Below are 19,107 nucleotides of genomic sequence, written 5' to 3'. Positions count from 1 at the left end.
TAGCTCCTCTATCAGTTACCTGGAAAAAGCAGTCATTGTAATGAAAACCCTGAGGGCAGATAGAATCACGAGAACAGACCAGCCTTATTGCAATGGGTATTGACTGTAACTCATTAAGATGTTAAGGTATTGACATCCCATTTGATGAGAAAAACGTCTGATAGCGAGCGTACACAACCGGTAGTGAGCACGCCGGCATCAACACATCATAATGAGTAACTAATGATGTCTGCGGCCTAGCCGGGCGATTAAAGCAGTATCCTTTGCTCCGTGTCACCGACTTGATTGAATGCCGCACCAAGATCGGATCTCTGTGCATCGCTGGGGAGATTCCAGTCACTGGGGAGATTTGTTGGCCTCGTCCTCACGCCACCAGGGTGTCTGTGCCCAACACGGTCGCTCCTATAGCATCTCAGCTGGCTTCCCTCTGAGCAACATCAGCCCTGCTGGTTAACTACCAGCAGTGCATTGAGGGCACGCGAGCTGTCACCAGCACACTGCTCAGCCTGGCACATACCTGCTTTGCTCCTTCCTTCTCGCTGTCTCTGCTCCTCGCTGTGTGGCCCTGCTCAGCAGACAAAGCCTGTGACACTCAAGTTCTGCATTTTCCACGTGCCTCGCTGAGCTTTCCTGAGCACACTCACATAGGGGATGTGTGTGTTGGAGTCACTTTGTCTTGAGACACGCCAAAAGCTGTGCAGGCTCCCAGGTGTCCCCAGCAGCAAGGAACCCTTGGGGACAATGTTTGGCCCAGGCGATGCTGCTGAAGGTTGGTGCTACGGCATCGCCTCTGGTGATGAGGGGCAGTTTTGGGAATGGGGTCCTCCCTCTCCCCTGTGCCTGCCCTGGATGGGCACTGCCCTGATGTCCCAGCATGGCCTCAGGACAGCAGCCTCAGGGGAGCCCCGACAGGAGCCCCACACCTCCTCCATTCCACAGCACCAAGAAACCGCACAGCGGGCCCAGCCTGCAGAGCCCCGAGAAAAAACCCTGCCAGCGGCACCCAGGCCATGCACTGGGATATAGGCAGCCGATGCTGTGATTTAGGGGAGAATGATGAAGGGCCAATCCTCATCTCGGCAGCACAGCTCACCGCCCATAAGGCCATTACCTCTGCAGCAGGCGCTGATCCCTCATTAGGGACTGGGTGGGTGGTGTGGGGCTGTCCCAGCACGGTGCTCTGTGATGGGTGGATGTGAGGGGCCCTGTGGGGCGGTGGGGCAGTACAGCAGTGACAGGGGAGGAACACAATATCCCTTCCTACAGTGAACCATTCATCCTGCGGGCCCGCGGTGCACCCCGTCCCACAGAAGGAAACAGCTCTGCAGATGACCGTGGTGATCCATACCCGCAGATACAAAGGAGGCAAGAGATGGCTAAATGTAAAGTGCTGGAAAATCCAACCTTTTATTTACTACATTTTTGTGACTACATAAACGCTGAAACATTTTAACACTGAAAAGCATGATGACATCATCACTTGCTCTTTTTTCCGTTTTTTTTTTTCTTTTTCCATTTTTCTTTTTTTTTTCTTTTTTTTTTCTTTTTTTTTTTTTTTTTGCTTAGCAAACACAGCAGATGATATTGCACGGCATAAAGTGAGAACAGTAGCAAAGCTTAGAAAAAGGAACGTAAGGAAATTTAACGCAGTACAGGAGATACTCTGAAACAAAGCCGATAATGCCTAGCGCATTACACGTCGCTACACACGAAAATACAGAAGAAGAAGCGCTTGACTAAGAGAGAGATTGAGGAAATATTAGCAACCAACCGTCATTAGGTACAATAATCGGTCTGAAATGCAGATGCGACGCATAAACTACGACTGCTTCCTAATGGATGAACCGAGCAGAGCGGCGCGGCCGCCCACTCCCACTCGCCCCGCCTCGCCCCGCCCCGCCCCGCCCGCGCGGTGGGCGCTGCCCCGCCGCTGCCGCAGCCGCTGATTGTCTCGGGCGCCCCCTGCGCGGCGCGGGCGGGCTGGCGGCGGGGCGGGGCCACGCGGGAAGGGGGCGGGGCACAATGGGGCGGGGCTAAATTTGGGGCGTGGCTAAGGAGGGCGGGGCGGGGCTAGGAGGGGCGAGGCCGGGCTGACCCAGGGCCGGGCCGGGCAGCGGGCACGGGATGAAGACAAGTAGCAGAGCGAGTGAGAGACAACGCCGTCAGTTTATTGTCGTTTAATACTGCCGTTCGGTTCGTACTGCGAAACTAAAATGATTCCACAATGATTATGCAATAAATGCAGAACATACCATGAGAAATCAAACGACTAAAACAGAAAAAGGAAACTTTCTTTTTTTTTTCCTAAGTACAGTTCTGTCCAGTGTTCAATAGCTAATGCTGGATTCGCAGACTAATACTTTGTCTCCTCCCTCCACGTGACACATAAGTCATTGCACGGCATCAGTTTATGTATTAAAAGCAGACATTTAGCCAATGCTTACCGACAGACCATTTAATGATCCTGCATTTCAGAGCATCTTTATTGCCCCATTTCAATACTTGAAGTATAAAAATGTATCTAGAAAGTGTAACTTCTGACCAAAAGCTCAAACCCTGCCCTTGTCCTTCCCTCCCTCAACCCCTCTGACATCCCCCGAATGAAAACAACGTACACCTGGAGCTCACCTACTGTGCATGGAAAGAAATATTTACATCCCTCACAAATCGTGTCATACACAACATTTAGTTGAAACAGAACCTATTATTTTACGCAAAATAAAATACAAGTGAGCGGCATCCTATTTTCTGTGCCGTGATGCCACCGTCAGCTTTGCAGAATTATCATTGTCATTACTCTCCTCAACTCAAAACTGCTGTTCCCCTCTGGAGCTGAGCGGGGTGGCACGCGGTCCCCCAGCGGGATGGTGACACCTCTGCCCATCGGCCAACGCGGGGCCCTACGGTGCTCTGCGGCCCCGAGCTGCCCCCTCCAGGAGCCCACAACCGTGGGTGGCACTGAGGTGGCCCGGCGGTGGCCAGGGCCTGAGCGCTGCCAGCTGGGTGCAGCCATCCCTGCCATCCCCGCCACCCCCATCTGCCCCCAGCTGTCCCCCAGGAGTGCAGCCTGTGGGCGCACACCGAGCTGGCAGTAGCCAGCCACCCCATGGGTGCTCTGGGTCTCACAAACGCCGGTGCCTCGAAGCATTAACCAACCAGAATGCTTTGGACGCGCGGGTCTACCCCCTAAGGAACCTTTCTAGAAAAAAAAAAAAAAAAAAAAGACAAATAAATTAAAGGAAAACGTGCTAAATAATGCCTTTCTACTCTCTATGTGACAAAAGCACTACCTTGGAACACTCATTTTGGCATGTACAGGGCCAGGGGGAGGGAGGCTGGGGGATAACCTGGCAGTGTTTGGGACACGCGTGGAAGTGCACGCCAAGACAAGCCTGAAGACACACCCTGCAGTCAAGAGAAGCACTCTCCTTCAGTTTATCTCAGCATCGAGAATGAAAAGATTGTAACATAAAGCTTTGGCCATTTTTGAATCTACTATATACAATTTCTTTTTAAACTACATAGTCATAAATTAAAGCAGTGATTAAATAAGCGTATACAAAATGTAATTAAATTAAAAATCACAGCACATTATAGAGAAAAAATAGGAACCATTTATCACAGCAGATAATATTTTTTTTACCCTGTGAAAAGAACGTTGACTAGCAAACACAAAGCATCCCAACCCAAACAAAAGAAATCAAAGCCGCTTTTCCCTATCTCGCGTTCATTGCAACCAGCGATCTTTACCCACTTAGAAACGTTTCCAGGAATAGGATCTTCCTTGAGTATAACAGAGAAGTTCTGCCAAAAGAGAATTAGAAGAAACCCAAACCCGACCACAGCAATAAAAAAGGAATGTACAAACAAAACAACCCCTACAAAATAAATAAGAATTATAAAGCTTCTTTTAAGTAACCTTAACAATTATCAAACTAGTAAGTTCTGCCTTATCACATAGACTCTCTATACAACGTAACCCTAACGATTTATTACTATGAGGTATTTGGAGGAATTGGTAAAAGCAATGCACGGCCTGTCTGGGCTGAGGGACTCACGCTGCTTGCGGGGGAAGGAGGAAGGAACCTTTGGTTTGTCAGCAAGAAAGTGGAAAAAAACATTTTCCTTTGGTATCAAAGAAAGTTTCATTGCATGGTTGCACGGCAAAAAGCACCACGGTGAAGAATTATTCCTTTTTTCATTAGTGGCCTTTCTAACAGGCTGAGGTATTCAAAGAGTATAAGGTGAGAGATAAAGAGGTCAACAGCGGTTTAACACTTTGGTTCAAGCAAGGCACTCGTCCTAGGAGTTTACAAAGTTTGCAACATGTTTGCCTAGAGCTTTATTATTATTATCCTTATCATCGTCAGCAGTAGAGTTGTAGTAAGAGAAGCATTCATCAGGTTACCGTCATCGCTACAAGGAGCAGACGCATCTACGCACTGGGAGAGGCGAGGAGGGGGGGGAGGAGTTCCCTTCACAGACCGAGGCCGTGCATGAAAAATCTTTGGTATTCTTTGGTATCATCAATGTGATTAAAATCACCAATGGAAATCGAGTGAGGTAGCGTCTTTGGTTCACACTATAAATAGTAGATCTTTACACACTTTTTTTTTCTTTTTTTTTCTTTTTTTTTTCATTTTTTTTCTTTTTTTTTCTGTTTTTTTTCTGTTTTTTTTTTTTTTTTTTTTTTTTTTTTAACACGTGGAAGTAGCTATTCCTTACCTTTTGCTTCTTTGTCTTTAGCAAATAGTTACCAAATGTATTGTAAAGCTAACCACACCACAATAATAAACCAGAAGGCTAAGCAAAGTCTCAAAATTAGCCTCTGGACCTTTGAATGCACCCAAACGCAGCTGGATAGAAAAGGGTAAGTGCTTTCTCTTTGTTTGCTAAATGCATAGTTTTCATTCTTATGTACAAAGGAGGAGAGGAGGAAGAGTGGTGGAAAGAAGGGGCGAGAAGGCGGCTCACGGCATGGAGAAAGGCCCTGGGGCTCCTTTGGGCAGTGCCCAGCAGCAGTGCCCCTTGGCTGTGCCCTCCAGCAGCACCCAGGGCTGCACCCACTGCCAGCCCCACACCCAAGACAGCTGTCGACACCGCCTGCAGGAGCGGCGGCACGGCCCCGCCGGCTCGCTTGGCTTTACCTGAGTGAGGAGAGGAGGACAAGGCCCTGGGAAGCCTCCTGGGGCCGAGCCGAGCAGCGCTGCCATCCGGGGCTGCGCCTGCTCCCCAGAGAGCCAACAGCGCCCTTAGGGTGGGATGGGTGCTTCACCTCTGAACCACACTGCCTGGGGTCGGCATGGTTTTGGCAGCCTCCATGGGCCGAACGCACGCCCCTGACACCCTCGTGCCACGAAGCCCCATAGAGCCATGGCAGACTGGGTTCTGCTCCTCTCCTAAATGTTCCTGGCAGACTTTCAGGTCCTTTGGGTTTGGAATCTGAAACTAACTTCCAGTTTGTCGGGTGTGAAACCCCGATCTCATCCAGGTGGACAGACGGACACTAACGTAATGGGAACAGGACGGGTGTGACACTCAGCACGGCACAGGGAAGGGATGGCAGCCAACGAGCAGCAGTGATGGGATGGGGGCAAAGGGGAGCAGTCCCACAGGGATCCACTGCAAAGGCTGAACACAATTAAAGAAAAGTGGGTTCTTGGTTTATTCCGAGTACGAAGCGCATATTGCTTATGGCAAGGGTGGTTTTGTTCTCCATGGCTTATAAAAAAATCAAAAGGTTTACAGATACCTCAACAGGCATGTAAAAAAAAAAAAAAGCAACACTTAAAATCTATAACTTGTGCATCAATTTTGGTGTGTGTGGATACATGTGCATGTATACATACATACACCCATGGGGAAATGTGCGTGCATATATGTATACATAGATCTACTCAGGGGCTCGTGTGGGTGGGTGTGTATCAGAGATCCTGAAATTGCATATTGGGTGCAAATTTAATGCTGGTATGAAAGTTCTCTTTGGTTTCAGCAAGTAGTCTCTAAAGACAATACAATGGAAATACTAAAAAATGCGGCAATGTACTTTGAATTTCCCTGCATTTTTAAATTCTCAAGTTTTAAATAAATAAGGCTTTCTTTTCTAAACTATAGGTACGTTACAAAGCAGTGTTCTGCTGGAAAACAAAACAAAACAAAACCCTAAAACATTAGTTATCACTGTCCTTTTTTAATCTTACACTAATGAAACTGTATTCATAAGATGCTTTATAGGTGAGCTTATTAGTATTTGTCAGTTATACTTTGGTGGGAATGGAACACTTTAAAAGAGAGCTCTCTAAAATTTAAGGTAAGCTAGAAGTTCTAAAGCCTCGGAGATTATGTTTAAATAGGCATTTGCTTTGCTATTCTTAAACTGGGTGTAACATAGAAAAATGGGGAGAAATATCTGTTTTACTTGGTTTTACTTGAATTTATTTTAATAAAGAGATACTTTGGTTTAATTCTAAACACCTACTGGAAGTTACCTATGTACCCTGATACCTGACTAGACTCTGTCATCTTGGGAAATAAATGGTGCCACTGGTATTTGAGTGGGCTTCATCACAAAACTCTCTATATGGCTGATGTTGGTAGAATTCTAGTTTACCTAGAATTTTAATTTCCCTTGAAAAAAAGAGAAGAGAAGAGAAGAGAAGAGAAGAGAAGAGAAGAGAAGAGAAGAGAAGAGAAGAGAAGAGAAGAGAAGAGAAGAGAAGAGAAGAGAAGAGAAGAGAAGAGAAGAGAAGAGAAATAAAAAAGAGTGTAAGATTGCCTATTTCTTGGGCCTAATCTGCATATTTGGTTACTTTGGAATTTAATATGCCTAGTAGAATTATGACAGAAATTCAGGACATTCAGTAGAAATCTAACAAGCACATGTATTTAAAATTTGTTTTTAAAGTCCAATTGGTTTTTAAAGTCTAATTTCCCCTTACACTAAAATTCAATTTGCAGATGTTGCACGCTTTTCTTTTTAATTTTATCAGAGTAGGGATGGGACGGTTTATCTTCTGAGGTTCTATTAGCAACAGAGCAGTTAAACTTTCCAACTATGAATTTTAAACTACTTCATGCAGTATTTGGATTAACAGATGAGCAAGAAAGAATGCACGGAAGAAAACTCAGCCTGATGCATGTGGACAGGAAGCCACGTGACAATAGGCTGCACCTCTGTGTTATGGGAACACTGCTATCAACTTCAGAGGAGCCACGACTTGGTTTTCCAATGGCACACCCGGAGCTCCTGCCAGAGCTACTGCCATCAACACTACCCTACCAGCTTTCAATGGGAAAAGACCCCCAGGCCTTCACATATATTGCTATTCCTCTGCCTAGAAAAGTCAGTAGGTAAAAAAAAAAGAAAGAAAGAAAAAAAGCTCTCTAACATCAATGAGCATTGACCAGGGTTGGGCCCCGGCCCCATTGTGCCATTCTTTCTTGCCATTTGTGAAAAGAAACAAGAATGTGACATTGCTAATGGCAAATAACAGTCTTGATTACAAGTTTTATGTGTTATACAGTTAGATTAGTTTATACCTATAACTCTACATAGTATTTTGTGTAAAAATAGCTTTGGAATATTAAAATCATTGCAATAAAATACCTGCAATATAATTATTAAATGTGTTCTTTGGTAGCTAGTCAACTTTTATGGATGGAATAGTTTCCCTTTTTTAAATCTGAACATTCCTTAACAAACAAAGAGAATGCACTGGTTTAGGTACCATTCAAAATTTCTCTGCCTAGCTTGAACTCATGTCCGGGCATTGCACCGGGGAAGTTCAAACACCAAAACAGCAAAAATCACACTACCATTCAAATGCATTCGGACGACTCCACGCATTGCAGGTCATGCTGCGCACAACCCTCTCTGCCAACCAGCTCTGACTCAGTCCCTACCACCGGTGTGTACACAGCACGGACACACTGCACACCTTCATGGCGATCGCTGTGGAAATGAAGAGCCATATCTGACAAGATGTCCATTCAATGACAAGAAATCACTATGCTCCAAACCACTACACAGCCAAGGACGGTGAAGATGATCATGGATGAAGGTGTGAGACCAGTGGTCTACTTTTCTTCTCTTCATGTTCCACCTCGTTCATTCCATTTCACTCTCTTCTTCCCTTTATTTTTTGCAAGTTGTCATCCTACTAAAGCGTGTGTCTTAGAACAAAGTCATAATGCAGGTGAAATAAGTCTTTGGTTTCTTTGGACTTATAAATAACATTTTTTTCAAATAGTTCTAAGTATAAACCTGCTATCTTGAGGTCCCGGTCTTTCTTTATTTATTTATTTATTTATTTTTAAAGCTTTTCCACCGAGGTTTAGTTTGTGGTAATTCCTTCATGCTTTGGTACAAGTGCTTGATGAAGATGAGTTGCCTGAATTGGAGCTGCCCTCGTCTTGCCACTTATCCAGACTCCTCCTCCGTGCATTCATGAAAAAGTTGCTGACGGTGCTCAGCTCCAACCCGAGCTGCTGGGAAATGGTGATTTGTAATTCTTTGGATGGACGCTTATTTTCCTTGAATATTGCATGTAGAGTTCGACGCTGGACATCCGTGAAGACCAACCGAGGCTTTTTGGGGGTATTCCCTCTGTCTTTCCCGTGCTCTTGTTCTTTCCTCTTGCACGCTGCAAGAAAGCGGAGTACTGGTTAGAGGTCTGGCAGAGTGGTAAATGGCAACCAGAATAAAAGGAGCACTCACTTTGGCTTCTACATTCAGCAAGGATGTGTGGCATGGGATACGACATGCACTTACATGCAGGTTTTGTGGGTCCACCGACAGGCACTCACACAAGTCAGTGTAAAGACAAGTTTAAGGGTTTATTTTTTAACACGCTATAAGCTACGAAAAATTAAGGGAAATAAATTAGAAAATGCCTTTGCCATTGTCTGCTAAAACTCAGTGAAGCTGTCCCTGAGAGGTTAAGTTTTGACATGGTTGAACTATGCAACATCCCTCGAACGTAGAATGGAAATTCACAGAGCTCTTAAGTCAATCTTTCCTACATTTTTAATCTTTGCTATTTGTTGTGAATCCATTTCTGTTTTGTTGTTGCTGATGGTTTTCCTCTTTTTTTTTTTTTTTTGACAGAGAAATAAGGAACTGGGAGAAAACAGGACCCTGATACCATCTCACAGCCCAGAACAATGTGTTCTGAATAAAAGAACCCATATTTTCACACAGAACAATGGCACACCAACTCTTCCTTATGCAATTCCACTTTCTTCTGTCCTCTCTCTCCCCTCTGCTCCCTTTCAGATTGCTGTTACACCATATACCACTGACAGGCCGTGGCAACCCCAAATCTGCCTTGCAGATCACCTGCTCGGCAGAAACCAGGGAGCTGGGAACACAGCTCCAGGTCCCCTGCAGCCTTTGACCGCCTGCCAGCTCATATTGTTAGCATTTAGCCAGGATAAAAGAGTTCCCTGGGAGGACAGATTGGTCTGTCTCACTTTCAAAAGAGTCTGAAGTTGTCTGTTTCCTCTTTTTTTTCTGCTCTAACAGTGTCCTTCAATGCTGATTTAGAGAGGTATTTCTGAAAAGAATATGGACGTTCTGCCTTTGTATGCCTAGCCCTTATTTCTGTGGAGATCAGAGCTGATCATATTAAAAACTCGGTGCAGTTCCTCCACCTATCCCATGGATATAGAATGAAGACAACAAACTATTTTACAAAGATCCTTCCTCCACCTTTTATTGTTAGCCAGGGCCAGCATTGTCACGAGGGTGTAACTGCTTTATGGAGATAGAAGAATGGTCACTCACTGTCTGTCCCTCCAGTTGCCTTCCAGCCCCATCCATGCAGATGCTTTTGCAGAGGCTAATGATGTGGTCTCAGCCATATGATCATCCATATGATCATAAGGACTGGTGTGCCAGACTCACATCTTCTATGGCTATTTTTATCTGAAAACCTTTGAAGAGTACTTTGAAGTTACATCTTAACCTCTAAAATATGGTATCACTTCTAGGCTGAAAAACAGGTTTGATGCAACAGGTTTCTCACGGACTTAAGCCGGTGAGCCCACTGCAGGGATCAGTAAAATAATTACACTGAATTCAGAAATAATTCTGGGTCCCGACTGGAAGTAAGCATTGATAACTCATGGGTTAAAAATACTATTGCAGGAATAGTCCATAAGTTACCAATTGGTGTTCAAAATGAGAAAATGAGGAGTGCAGGAGAGAGAGAAGGAATCTCAGCTTTTTAGATCCCTCAACATTTGAGGTCAGAAGCTCCTGAGGGAGAAGCTGTGAGGCTCAGCTCTAACAGCTCCTGCTGCCCTCTGCCTGTCCCGCTAAAGAGGCAAGCTGAGCCCACGCCACATTAGCTGCCTCTAACAGCTCATTTCTACTCACAATGCTTTACACTTTTCCAAAGACAATGCAAATCCCAGCTTTCACGTGGACAGGCTGTGCAGAGAGACTATCATTTGCCACACAGCCCCTATAACACCAGCAGTGTGACCCACATCAGCAGGAACCACAGAGCTGGTTCACCTGGCTGTGCAGACCTCGGGGCTTCCATCATCACTGAGTATAAGAGTTCTCTGAAATCACAGAGAACAAAACAGCCACATATTGTGAAACTAACTCACATATCATGTCTACCTGAGCTTCTGCTTCTGAGATTTAACATTCCTGGATAATTATTTCCCCAGAAAATGTCTCAGCAGTTACCCAATATCTTGCTCTCAAGGTTCAGCTGCCTGATTACTGCTAGCAACATCCCAGGGGTATGAAAAAAGTGCTCAATGCCGAGCAGAATAGAACAAATTCTGTACGTTCCATGATACAAATAAGCTGAGTTCAGTATTTCACAGATTTCTGTAGATTCCTACTTCTCTCCAGTTTGCCCAGCACCTCACTTTACAGGTGACCGGTGATACCATGCAAGCTGGGACTGACTTTCTATGAGCTGTTTGCTGGCTGGTGAAGGGAAGAGACCAAAATAGAACAGCGGGGATGTGGTTCTTTCACAAACTGGTTGCTGGTTCCAAGGCCTGGCCCACGGTAAAGCTCCCCGGCTCACAGAGCTCACAGCAGGGCTGCCAGGTCTCTGCCTGAGCGGGGAGGGCGGCTCCCGCCTCCATCTTCTGCCTTGTCTGGGCCCGGGAATATTAATAGCACTTAAAAATAAATAATGGTGATAATGAAAAACCGTAATAGGGTTTCCTGACGATCGTTTTTCCTGCATTGGAGCCAATCAATTTTAATAATAAATCATAGCTTCCAGCTTGCCAGGGAACAAATGCGCACAGGGAGGTGAAGCCTGCTGCGAGGCAGCACTGCCCAGGCCATGCCCACACAGCAGCAGTGCCTGCTGCGGCCAGAGCTCCTGTGGCACGGGCAGCTGCTGGAGGCACAGGCCTCACCGACACCAGCTGGCACCTCTTTTGGTAAAACACCAGAGCCCATCCTAGAACTGCTTACCACACACTCATATGTGGATGTAAGCACGTCACAGCACACACGGCACACAGCACAGCCAGCCCTGCCCTCCGCCCCAACAGCAAGGCACCTCGCGATGCCTTTGGAAAGAGCCTTAAGAAAGCCCAGTTTAAAAAAGACAACACAGCAGAGTAGAGTTCCTTTGAGTCTGGCAACACAGGTGCAGATATGACAGTGTAATATTATCAGTGCTAGAAGGAGCCCTATAAATCTAGTGCTGAACTCCCCCCGTCACTTCTATCTTCCTGTGCCTTGAGCAGGAGATATTTCTGACACTTGCAATTCTCCCGATACAGCCCATCAATCCAGTTTTGTCTCCCTTTGTTCCTCACGAGCTGCCCGAGGGATGCGGCTGCGCTCACTTGCTGGTGCTGGGGAGCTCTGCACATCTCCTCACTGCTCTGTGCACACTGCCCTGCAGTCCCACCACAGCCGTGTCCAGGAGGCTCAGCTGGGCGCTACACGCAAGAGGAGGCCATAGGAACTCTCAGTGGCACAGCTGCTTTCAAGCTTCTGGAGGAGACGGAGCACACAGGTGCACACACACATCTGCAGGTGCAGCAGGTCATGGCAAGGGAGCACGCAGCACCCTGAGGGCTCCCTGCTTCAGGATTCCCTTTCTAGATGGAAAGACAGCCATGAACACTGAGACACCGGACACTGCTGGTGTGGGAGAACAGCCACTGGGACAAAGCACAGCAAAACATCACTGTCCACAAGCACAGCATTTTTCCTTCAGACAGGCAAGAGAAAAAAATAACAGCATTGTGCCTCTCTCAAAGGTTCCAGTGCAGGGTTCCCTGGCAGCAGTGTGGAGTTCACGCTGCACCAGGAACCAGCCAAAGTGCTGCAAACCAGGATGCTGCAGGAAACACAAGCAGGCATGCAGGAGATAGACTCGAGAGTTCTCACAAGTTTTGTGAGGGTCCCTTTTCCCCCTCCTCTGGCAAAATGAAATCTCTTTGCTATTCTGACTCCATCTGTACAGGGCATGTCTCACAGACATCAAAAACCTGTCAGAGTTCCCTTCTTTAATGCATTTTCTGATCTTTGCCACATTCCATCTGTAGAATCTGGCACCTGCCTCAGCCATCCAAATGAGGCCCACCAACACTCATCTTCTTCTAAATCACCTGCTTTCCATTTGAAACGTTGCAACACATCCAACAGCAATTTCAGAGAGGGAAAAGTCTTCAGCAGTACAGCCCAGAAAGTACCTTGGAGGGGAAATTCCTCCAGAGGAGGCCTACAACTGACATGCTACCTTGCCAGAGACCTCACCACATGAGCTAAAAGCAGGCAGTTCTCTTCTCTAGATCCTCCCGGTACCATTCAGCACTTTGTCTCTCTGGGAATCTGTATTTACATCACTTGCTCTGGATCTTATTTCTCTGCCATCATGCCCCTTTTACTGTTCCACAACATGAGAAGAGTTAAGGATGAATCTGCATAGGAAGCTCACAGCCTGACATCACCCTGCTAACGCATGGATCCCAGCTGAGACTGCCAGTGCCAAACACCTCACTGCTTGTACTGTATTAAAATGTGACTTTAATTTGCTGCCACTGGAATAACAAAGCGAGGCGGGCTCAGGCGTGCTGACTCTGCAGCGGGGATTCCGGGCTCCACGTGCCTGCAGTGCTGACAGACCCGTGAGCACCTGCATGAGCTGCCACGGCCACCCAGGGCCTACCACTAAGTGGATCAATGGGGGAAGCACCCGATATTCCTGCTATATCATAAAAGCAAACGCTGAATTTCTGGAGCCGAGTCTTTAGTTAACCATATTACTGTGACAAATATTTCTTTGTCTAGCATAAGTAATTAGAATTTAATCACTTTAACGGCATCTTAATTACCTCAAATGAATTGAAAGGACATTTAATAGCAAAGATTAAATTGCCTTAATGAATGATTTTTGCGACTCCATCAATATGTTAATCACGTTAGCCCTTCCTTTCCTACGAGCGCTGGCGGCTGCCGGCCCCTGGGTGGCGACCTCGGCTCACCGCTTCCGCGCAGCCAGTGCCGTCTGCACCGCCCCGCAGCGCCCCGCAGCGCCCGGCTGGGGCCGCCCCCGCAGCCCCTCGCCCCGCTGCCGTGCGGCCGCCCCAGCCCCGGTTCCGCCGCAGCCGCCGAGATGGGGTTTCCGGGCTGTGGAAGTGACGCGCTCCGCTCCCAGAGCTTCGCTGGGATTTTAAAGGTCCTCGAAGGCACGTACCGAGCGAGCAGCTCTCGGACTTGTTTCCTGAGGCCCGATCCCACTTCTCCTCGGCTAGTTGGAAAGCCCTTCGTCAATTCCGATAGTAGTCAAACAGCGAGAGCTGCTCTGCGTCCTTGAGACGGCGGTGCCACCACCGGGTCCCCACGTCAGGGCACTGCAGTGCGGCTGCTACCGTGCTGCGGCCGTGCCCCGAGCTCCGGGCAGACCCCCGCAGTCCCCCGCCCCGCTTGGTGGCCCCGCAGCGTCCACCCGAGCGGTGCCGGTGTGAGAAGCTGCTCCCATGAATTCACAGCATCGCGGGGCCGACTTCCTCGGGAGCGGGATAGCTCGAGTGAGCCTCGTTGCAGAAGAATTTCGCTAAGACCGGCCGCTTCTCCGCCGGGAGGTGGTCTACCCCGAGACATCGATGTTTGCGGCGAAATCGCCGCTCTGGATCTGCGCACACGGAGGTGCAGCAGCCACGGAGAGCCGGCGAGAGCCCGGAGCTCACCGGGCAGAGCCGCCCCCGGTACCGCGCTGCCCCGAGGCGGGCCACGAGCACGCGGCTCCCTCGCTCGAAACGACCCCGTCCGTGCGTGGGGCCCGCGGGGTCCCGCTGTCGCCCGCAGCCGAAGCCGAGCGCGGTCCGTCCCGGCGACGCGCGCACAGTCCGGCGGCTCCGCAGCGTTCCCGTAAACCCTCGGCCGAGTCCCCCGGGCGGCCCCGCGCCGCCGGTAACTGTCCGCAGTGCTGAAGCAGACGAGAGCCGGGCCGCTCCGGAGCCCGCACGGCGCCGCACGCCGTCATCCGTTCGCCCTCCCCGTCGGGGTATCCCGGCCCGGGAAACCGCCGCCCGGCGCGGGGGCGGTCAGTAGAGGGCGCAGAGCCGCCGGGAACGGCGGGAGGCACCGGGCCGGGGCAGTTCGACGGCAGCCCCCGGGCTGCGCGGGCAGAAGGGACGGAGCGGTTCCGAGGCCGCTTCATCAAAATTGCAGAGGATCAGAACGAACGAACGGACGAACAAGGGAGAGGCGGGAGCCGCCGGGGTGACATTAACGAAGGGCGAACGCGGTGCATGCGTGCGGTTGGGAGTCGGTCCCGCCGCAGTGACGCCGCCGAAGAACGCGGGGCCCACGGCGGCACCGGGCTCCGGAGCGGGGTGGCCGGCCCTCGTCAGATTCCATATAAATGCGGAGAACGCTCTGATTACGGTATTGATTTCTTTACAGTTAATTTGGTGAGAAACCCTCGCAGGCTGCCCAGGCTTCCTCCCAGATTACGTTTGGGAGGGAGAAAGGAGATGGGGAGGAGAGAAAAGATGCGTAGGTACAGACAACAACAGCCGGCTCACCGGAACGCAGCGGGGGGGAGAAGGAGAACAGAGGGTACAGCCGCCTCCCGGGACGCGCTCAGCATCCCCGGAGCAGAGGCCGCCCCCGAGCCCCCGCCCGACGGCCCGCACCGCTGGGAAATTACCGCGGAGGAGAACCGCTCGGAAATGCCGACGGGCCGCAGCGGGGCCGGGCGCTTCCTTCGAACCGCGTTTCTTCTCGGAGTCCCTTCGTGCCCTCCAGGTGTCAGCGGCGGCGGTGTGGGGCCGAAGGAAGTGAGCGAGAAACGGCTGAACGGAGACGTACTGAGCGATACGGGGGAGAGCGGGAGGGGGGTCAGACAAAGAACAGAGAGGAGAGGGGAGATGGGGTGAATAAGATGGAGGCTGAAAGAGTCGGCGCTGCTCGCACTGCGAGGCGCAGCCCGGGGAAGCGCCGGGGCCTCAGAGCCGCTTCCACGCAGCCCCCGAGCCCTCGGACTGCCGGAGCGTAAGGCGGAGCCCCAGGGAGGGTCCTCCCTGAGCCCCCCCACCGCCTGAGGCCCGGGGACAGAGGCGGAAAGGAGCCGGGCGTTCATCCGCCGCCGACTGTCCGTAAACGCCCGGGAGTGAGCTATAATTGGGACGTGAGATTTAATTGCCGCCGACTGGAGTAATTTACGATATTCTGAATTGACGTTCATACATCATTATCAGTCCGGGCAGATTTTTACCACTCGGAAAGATCATCACACATGTAAAATCTGCACGAGATGAGATCGATAGCTGACGCACTTGCAGAGGTCGCCCGCCGCCCGCCTCTCTTACGCCCGCCTGCATCCCTTCCTGCCAGCGGCGCTCAGCGCGCGGGCCAAATCCTGCGGCCCGGGGGGAGCGCCGCGAGGACCGCCCCCATTGGCTGGGATACGCCGCTATGCAAATGAGCACGTGCGGCGGGCGGCCCAGGTGGAGCCGGGCGGGGCGGGGCGGGGCGCTGCGGGGCCGGGCGCTGCTCCCTGCGTCCCCTCGGCCTCGGGCTGCCGGAACGGCTCGACCCCGGCAGGCCGCTTCTCCGGGGTGCCGGCCGTCCGGTAGCGTCGGAAAGGGGATACGAAACGATGAGGCTTTGTCCCTCCGCCGGGACCGCCCCGCTCTGCCGCCCGGGTGCAGGGGCGCTCCGGGAGCGAACAAAGGGCCGCGCGGCCCCGCGGGGAGCCTCTCCGCAGCGATCCCCGCACACGAGCGGGGCTCGGAGCGTACGACACCGCGCGGCGCGGGCGGTTCAGCACCGAGGTCGTTGGGCGACGTCGGAAGCGGCTCCCATCCGCCTCTCTGCAGCGCCCGCGGGACGGAGCTGCCCGGCTACCGGGGAGCGCAGGAGGCGGAAAGGGCGCTGCCGAGCTCGGACCTTGGACGCCGAGCGGGGCCGAAGCCGAGGCGGCGCGGGAGGAACGGGGATCCGCGCCGCGTCTCAGCGGTGCCGCTCGTCCCCCGGCCCCGAGGGCAGGGCCGGGCCGAGCGCACCCCGGGTGTCCCCCGGCTCCCGGCACCGAGCGTCGGTGTGTTTGCGAGCGGGGAGACGCGCGCCTTCCCTCGTTGTTGTCTGCGGAACGGATCGGTGACCCCGGCGGATCGACTGTCTCGCGTTCTCCAGGGACAAATTAATGGAGACCTATCACTTAATTAACAGCCTCTTGCTCACGGCATATTAAACCCGCGTCCCACACACGCCGGGGGTGGGGAGGAGCGGGGAGACCACGGGGCCGGAGACGCGTTCCGCTTCGTTCGGCGCACACGGCGCCCGGCCGGGCCCTGCCCGCGGCCCGGAGCTGAGCTCCCGCAGCGACGCGGGACGGCCGCGGGGAGCTTCTTTCATCCCCACACCAAAGCCACGCTCCGCGCGACAATCACCACAGCAATCCGTTAAAAACCGAACGACTTCAGCCGACGGCGTTGCTCCTGCACGCCGGGCCCTCACGTCTGTGCGCGACTCTCGTTCCGCAGCGCCCGCTGGGCACGGGCAGACATAGAGCCCCAACCCACTCCGAGCTCCGGCCTCGCTGCGCTCCCCGAGCCCGTGGGCGCGGCGTTGGGCAACGCAGAGCCCGGACCCCGTTCCGGCCGCGCAATGCCGCCTATTCCTCCGGTGCGGGAGGCCCGAGCCACGGCGGGACAAAGCGGTGCGGGCAGCGGCACTGCCCGGAGCTCCCGGCCCTCCTGGAGGCGCTTCTCTGCACCTGCGGCTGACGCGTGCGTCGGCGCCCGGCGTGAGCTCCGCAACCCGTGGGCACTGCGGGCACCGCGCGGGAACGCGGGGCCGAGCGCGGCCGGAACGGGGCCCGAGCCGCCTCCGCACGGCCGGGCACTGGCGCGGGGCCCGTCCCGTCCCGCCGCGGCTCCGCTCACCTGCCAGCCGCAGAGCAGACATCCGCTGGAACTCGGGCTCCTGGAGCCACTTCCACATCCTGCGGAAGGTCTCCCGGCCGGACTTGAGCTTGCTCCAGGGCTTGGGGTTCCTCAGCAGGTCCGAGAGGGTCCCCTGGGAGCGGCACAGCACCCGCTGGGCGAAGATGGCCTGGGGGATGCTGTACCGCTTGAGCTCGGTGGTGATCCTCTGAGCGACTTCTTTGGTATTGATTTCTTCCATTTGCCCTGAATTGCTCCCGCCGCCCGCCTGCGAGCCCGCCACCGCAGGGTTCTGCTCCCGGCCGGGGCCCAGCAGCTGCCCGTGGCCCTGCGCGCCCAGGTGGCCGTGCGGGGGGTGCGGGATGCCGCCCAGGGGCACCATGCCGGCGGGCGGGGCGCTCAGGTGCTGCTCGCCGTGCCGGCCCAGCATGGCGGGGTGCGGCGCCTCGAAGCCGGTGGGCGTCAGCATCTTGTCGGCGGGCATGGCGGCGCCGGGGTGCGCGTAGTGCGGCAGCGCCTGCTGCGAGCCGTGCACCGAGCCCAGCCCCGAGCCCGACAGCGGCGACAGGCTCTGCCCCATGCCGGCCACGTCCTTGTGGTACGGCGCGTAGAGGTTGTTCATGGGCGCCAGGCCCCGCTCGTCCCGCATGAGCGTGAAGCTGCCGCTGACGTTGCCCGGGAGGCGCTGGTGCGGGTGGTGGTGGTGGTGGTGGTGGTGGTGCGGGAACTTGTCCGACACCGTGGAGATGGGCGGCAGCGGCTGCAGCGGGGTCAGCGTGGTGTAGGTGCCGCTCATGCCCATGCCGGGGGGCGTCTCGCAGCCCATGCTCATGGCGGGGTGCAGCGGCCCCCCCAGCCCGTGCTCGGCGGCGCGGTGGTGGTGGTGGAAGTCGCCGCCGTCCAGCAGCGCCATGCCCGCGGGCCGCGCGGGGCCGCCCAGGTGCCCGCGGGGCGGCACGGCGGCGGCGCGGGGGTGCGCGGGGCCGCCCAGCAGCTCGGCGCCCGGCTCATGGCTCACCGCGTGCAGGTCGCCCATGCTCTCCATCGCCAGCTGCGCGTTCATCGCGGGCCGCGCACATCCGTGTGGTGCGGCGGGCGCGGGCCGGCTCCTCCCGCGGGACGCGGCGGCTCTGGAGGGGTCTCGGTGCCGTCGCCGCTCGGTTGGTGGCGCTTGGGTTTGATTTTTTTTTTTTTTGGTGGTTAACTGAGTTTTTCTTATTTTTTGCGGGACGACGCCGGCTCCGTCCTAGGGCCCCCGCTCCCTCAGGCCAGGCTCCGCAGCCGCGGCGGCCGTCCGCCCGCGCCCCTCGCCATCTCTAGCCATGGCTCTCTCTGCGCTCCGCCGTTTGGCCGCCGCTCCGCTGCTGCAGCGCCGCGGCGCTCCGCGCGGCGCATGCGCGCCCCGCCCCGCCCCGCCCCGCGCCCGCCCGCGCCCCGCCTCCGCGCGCCCCGCCCCGTGACGTCACCACTCCTATTAAGGGGGCCGGCCCCGCGCGCGGCGCTCAGAGCCGCGGTACCGCGCGGCCCCCCCGGAGCACCAAGGTGACGGCCCGGGCGGGGTTCCCGCTTCCCCCCGGATTCCCGCCCCGTGAGCCGTGCCCCCACTCCGCAGCAACCCCCAACCCCGGGCTGACCGGCCCCCCCTCTCGCCCCCCTCCCCAGGCGCTGCGGGGCCGTGCCCGTGCCTGGAGAGCAGCTGCCCCAGCGCAGCCGCGCGCC

General features: G+C 53.8%; 1 protein-coding gene across 1 annotated transcript; it reads right to left on the bottom strand.

Moving 5' to 3' along the window:
* Positions 1-1,164: 1,164 nt before the first annotated feature.
* On the bottom strand, positions 1,165-18,786 carry ONECUT1 (one cut homeobox 1). The gene is made up of 2 exons (XM_085234029.1): positions 17,389-18,786; positions 1,165-8,642 (listed from the first exon to the last, which is right to left on the bottom strand). Exons 1-2 carry the CDS (start codon positions 18,449-18,451, stop codon positions 8,353-8,355), a joined length of 1,353 nt encoding a protein of 450 aa, XP_085090155.1. The 5' UTR covers positions 18,452-18,786; the 3' UTR covers positions 1,165-8,352.
* Positions 18,787-19,107: the final 321 nt, after the last annotated feature.

The sequence above is a fragment of the Meleagris gallopavo genome, chromosome 12, assembly GCF_905368555.1.
Source record: "Meleagris gallopavo chromosome 12, MGAL_WU_HG_1.1, whole genome shotgun sequence".
NCBI lineage: Eukaryota > Metazoa > Chordata > Aves > Galliformes > Phasianidae > Meleagris > Meleagris gallopavo.
The sequence above is the reverse complement of the archived record's forward strand: the minus strand, read 5'-3'. Positions and strand labels throughout refer to the sequence as shown.

Coding starts and splice junctions, on each gene's coding strand:
- ONECUT1 (XM_085234029.1), bottom strand. CDS start 18,451: ATGAACGCGCAGCTGGCGATGGAGAGCATGGGCGACCTGCACGCGGTG. Junction 8,643..17,388: donor GTCTGCTCTGCGGCTGGCAG/GTGAGCGGAGCC, acceptor GCTTTCTTGCAG/CGTGCAAGAGGAAAGAACAA.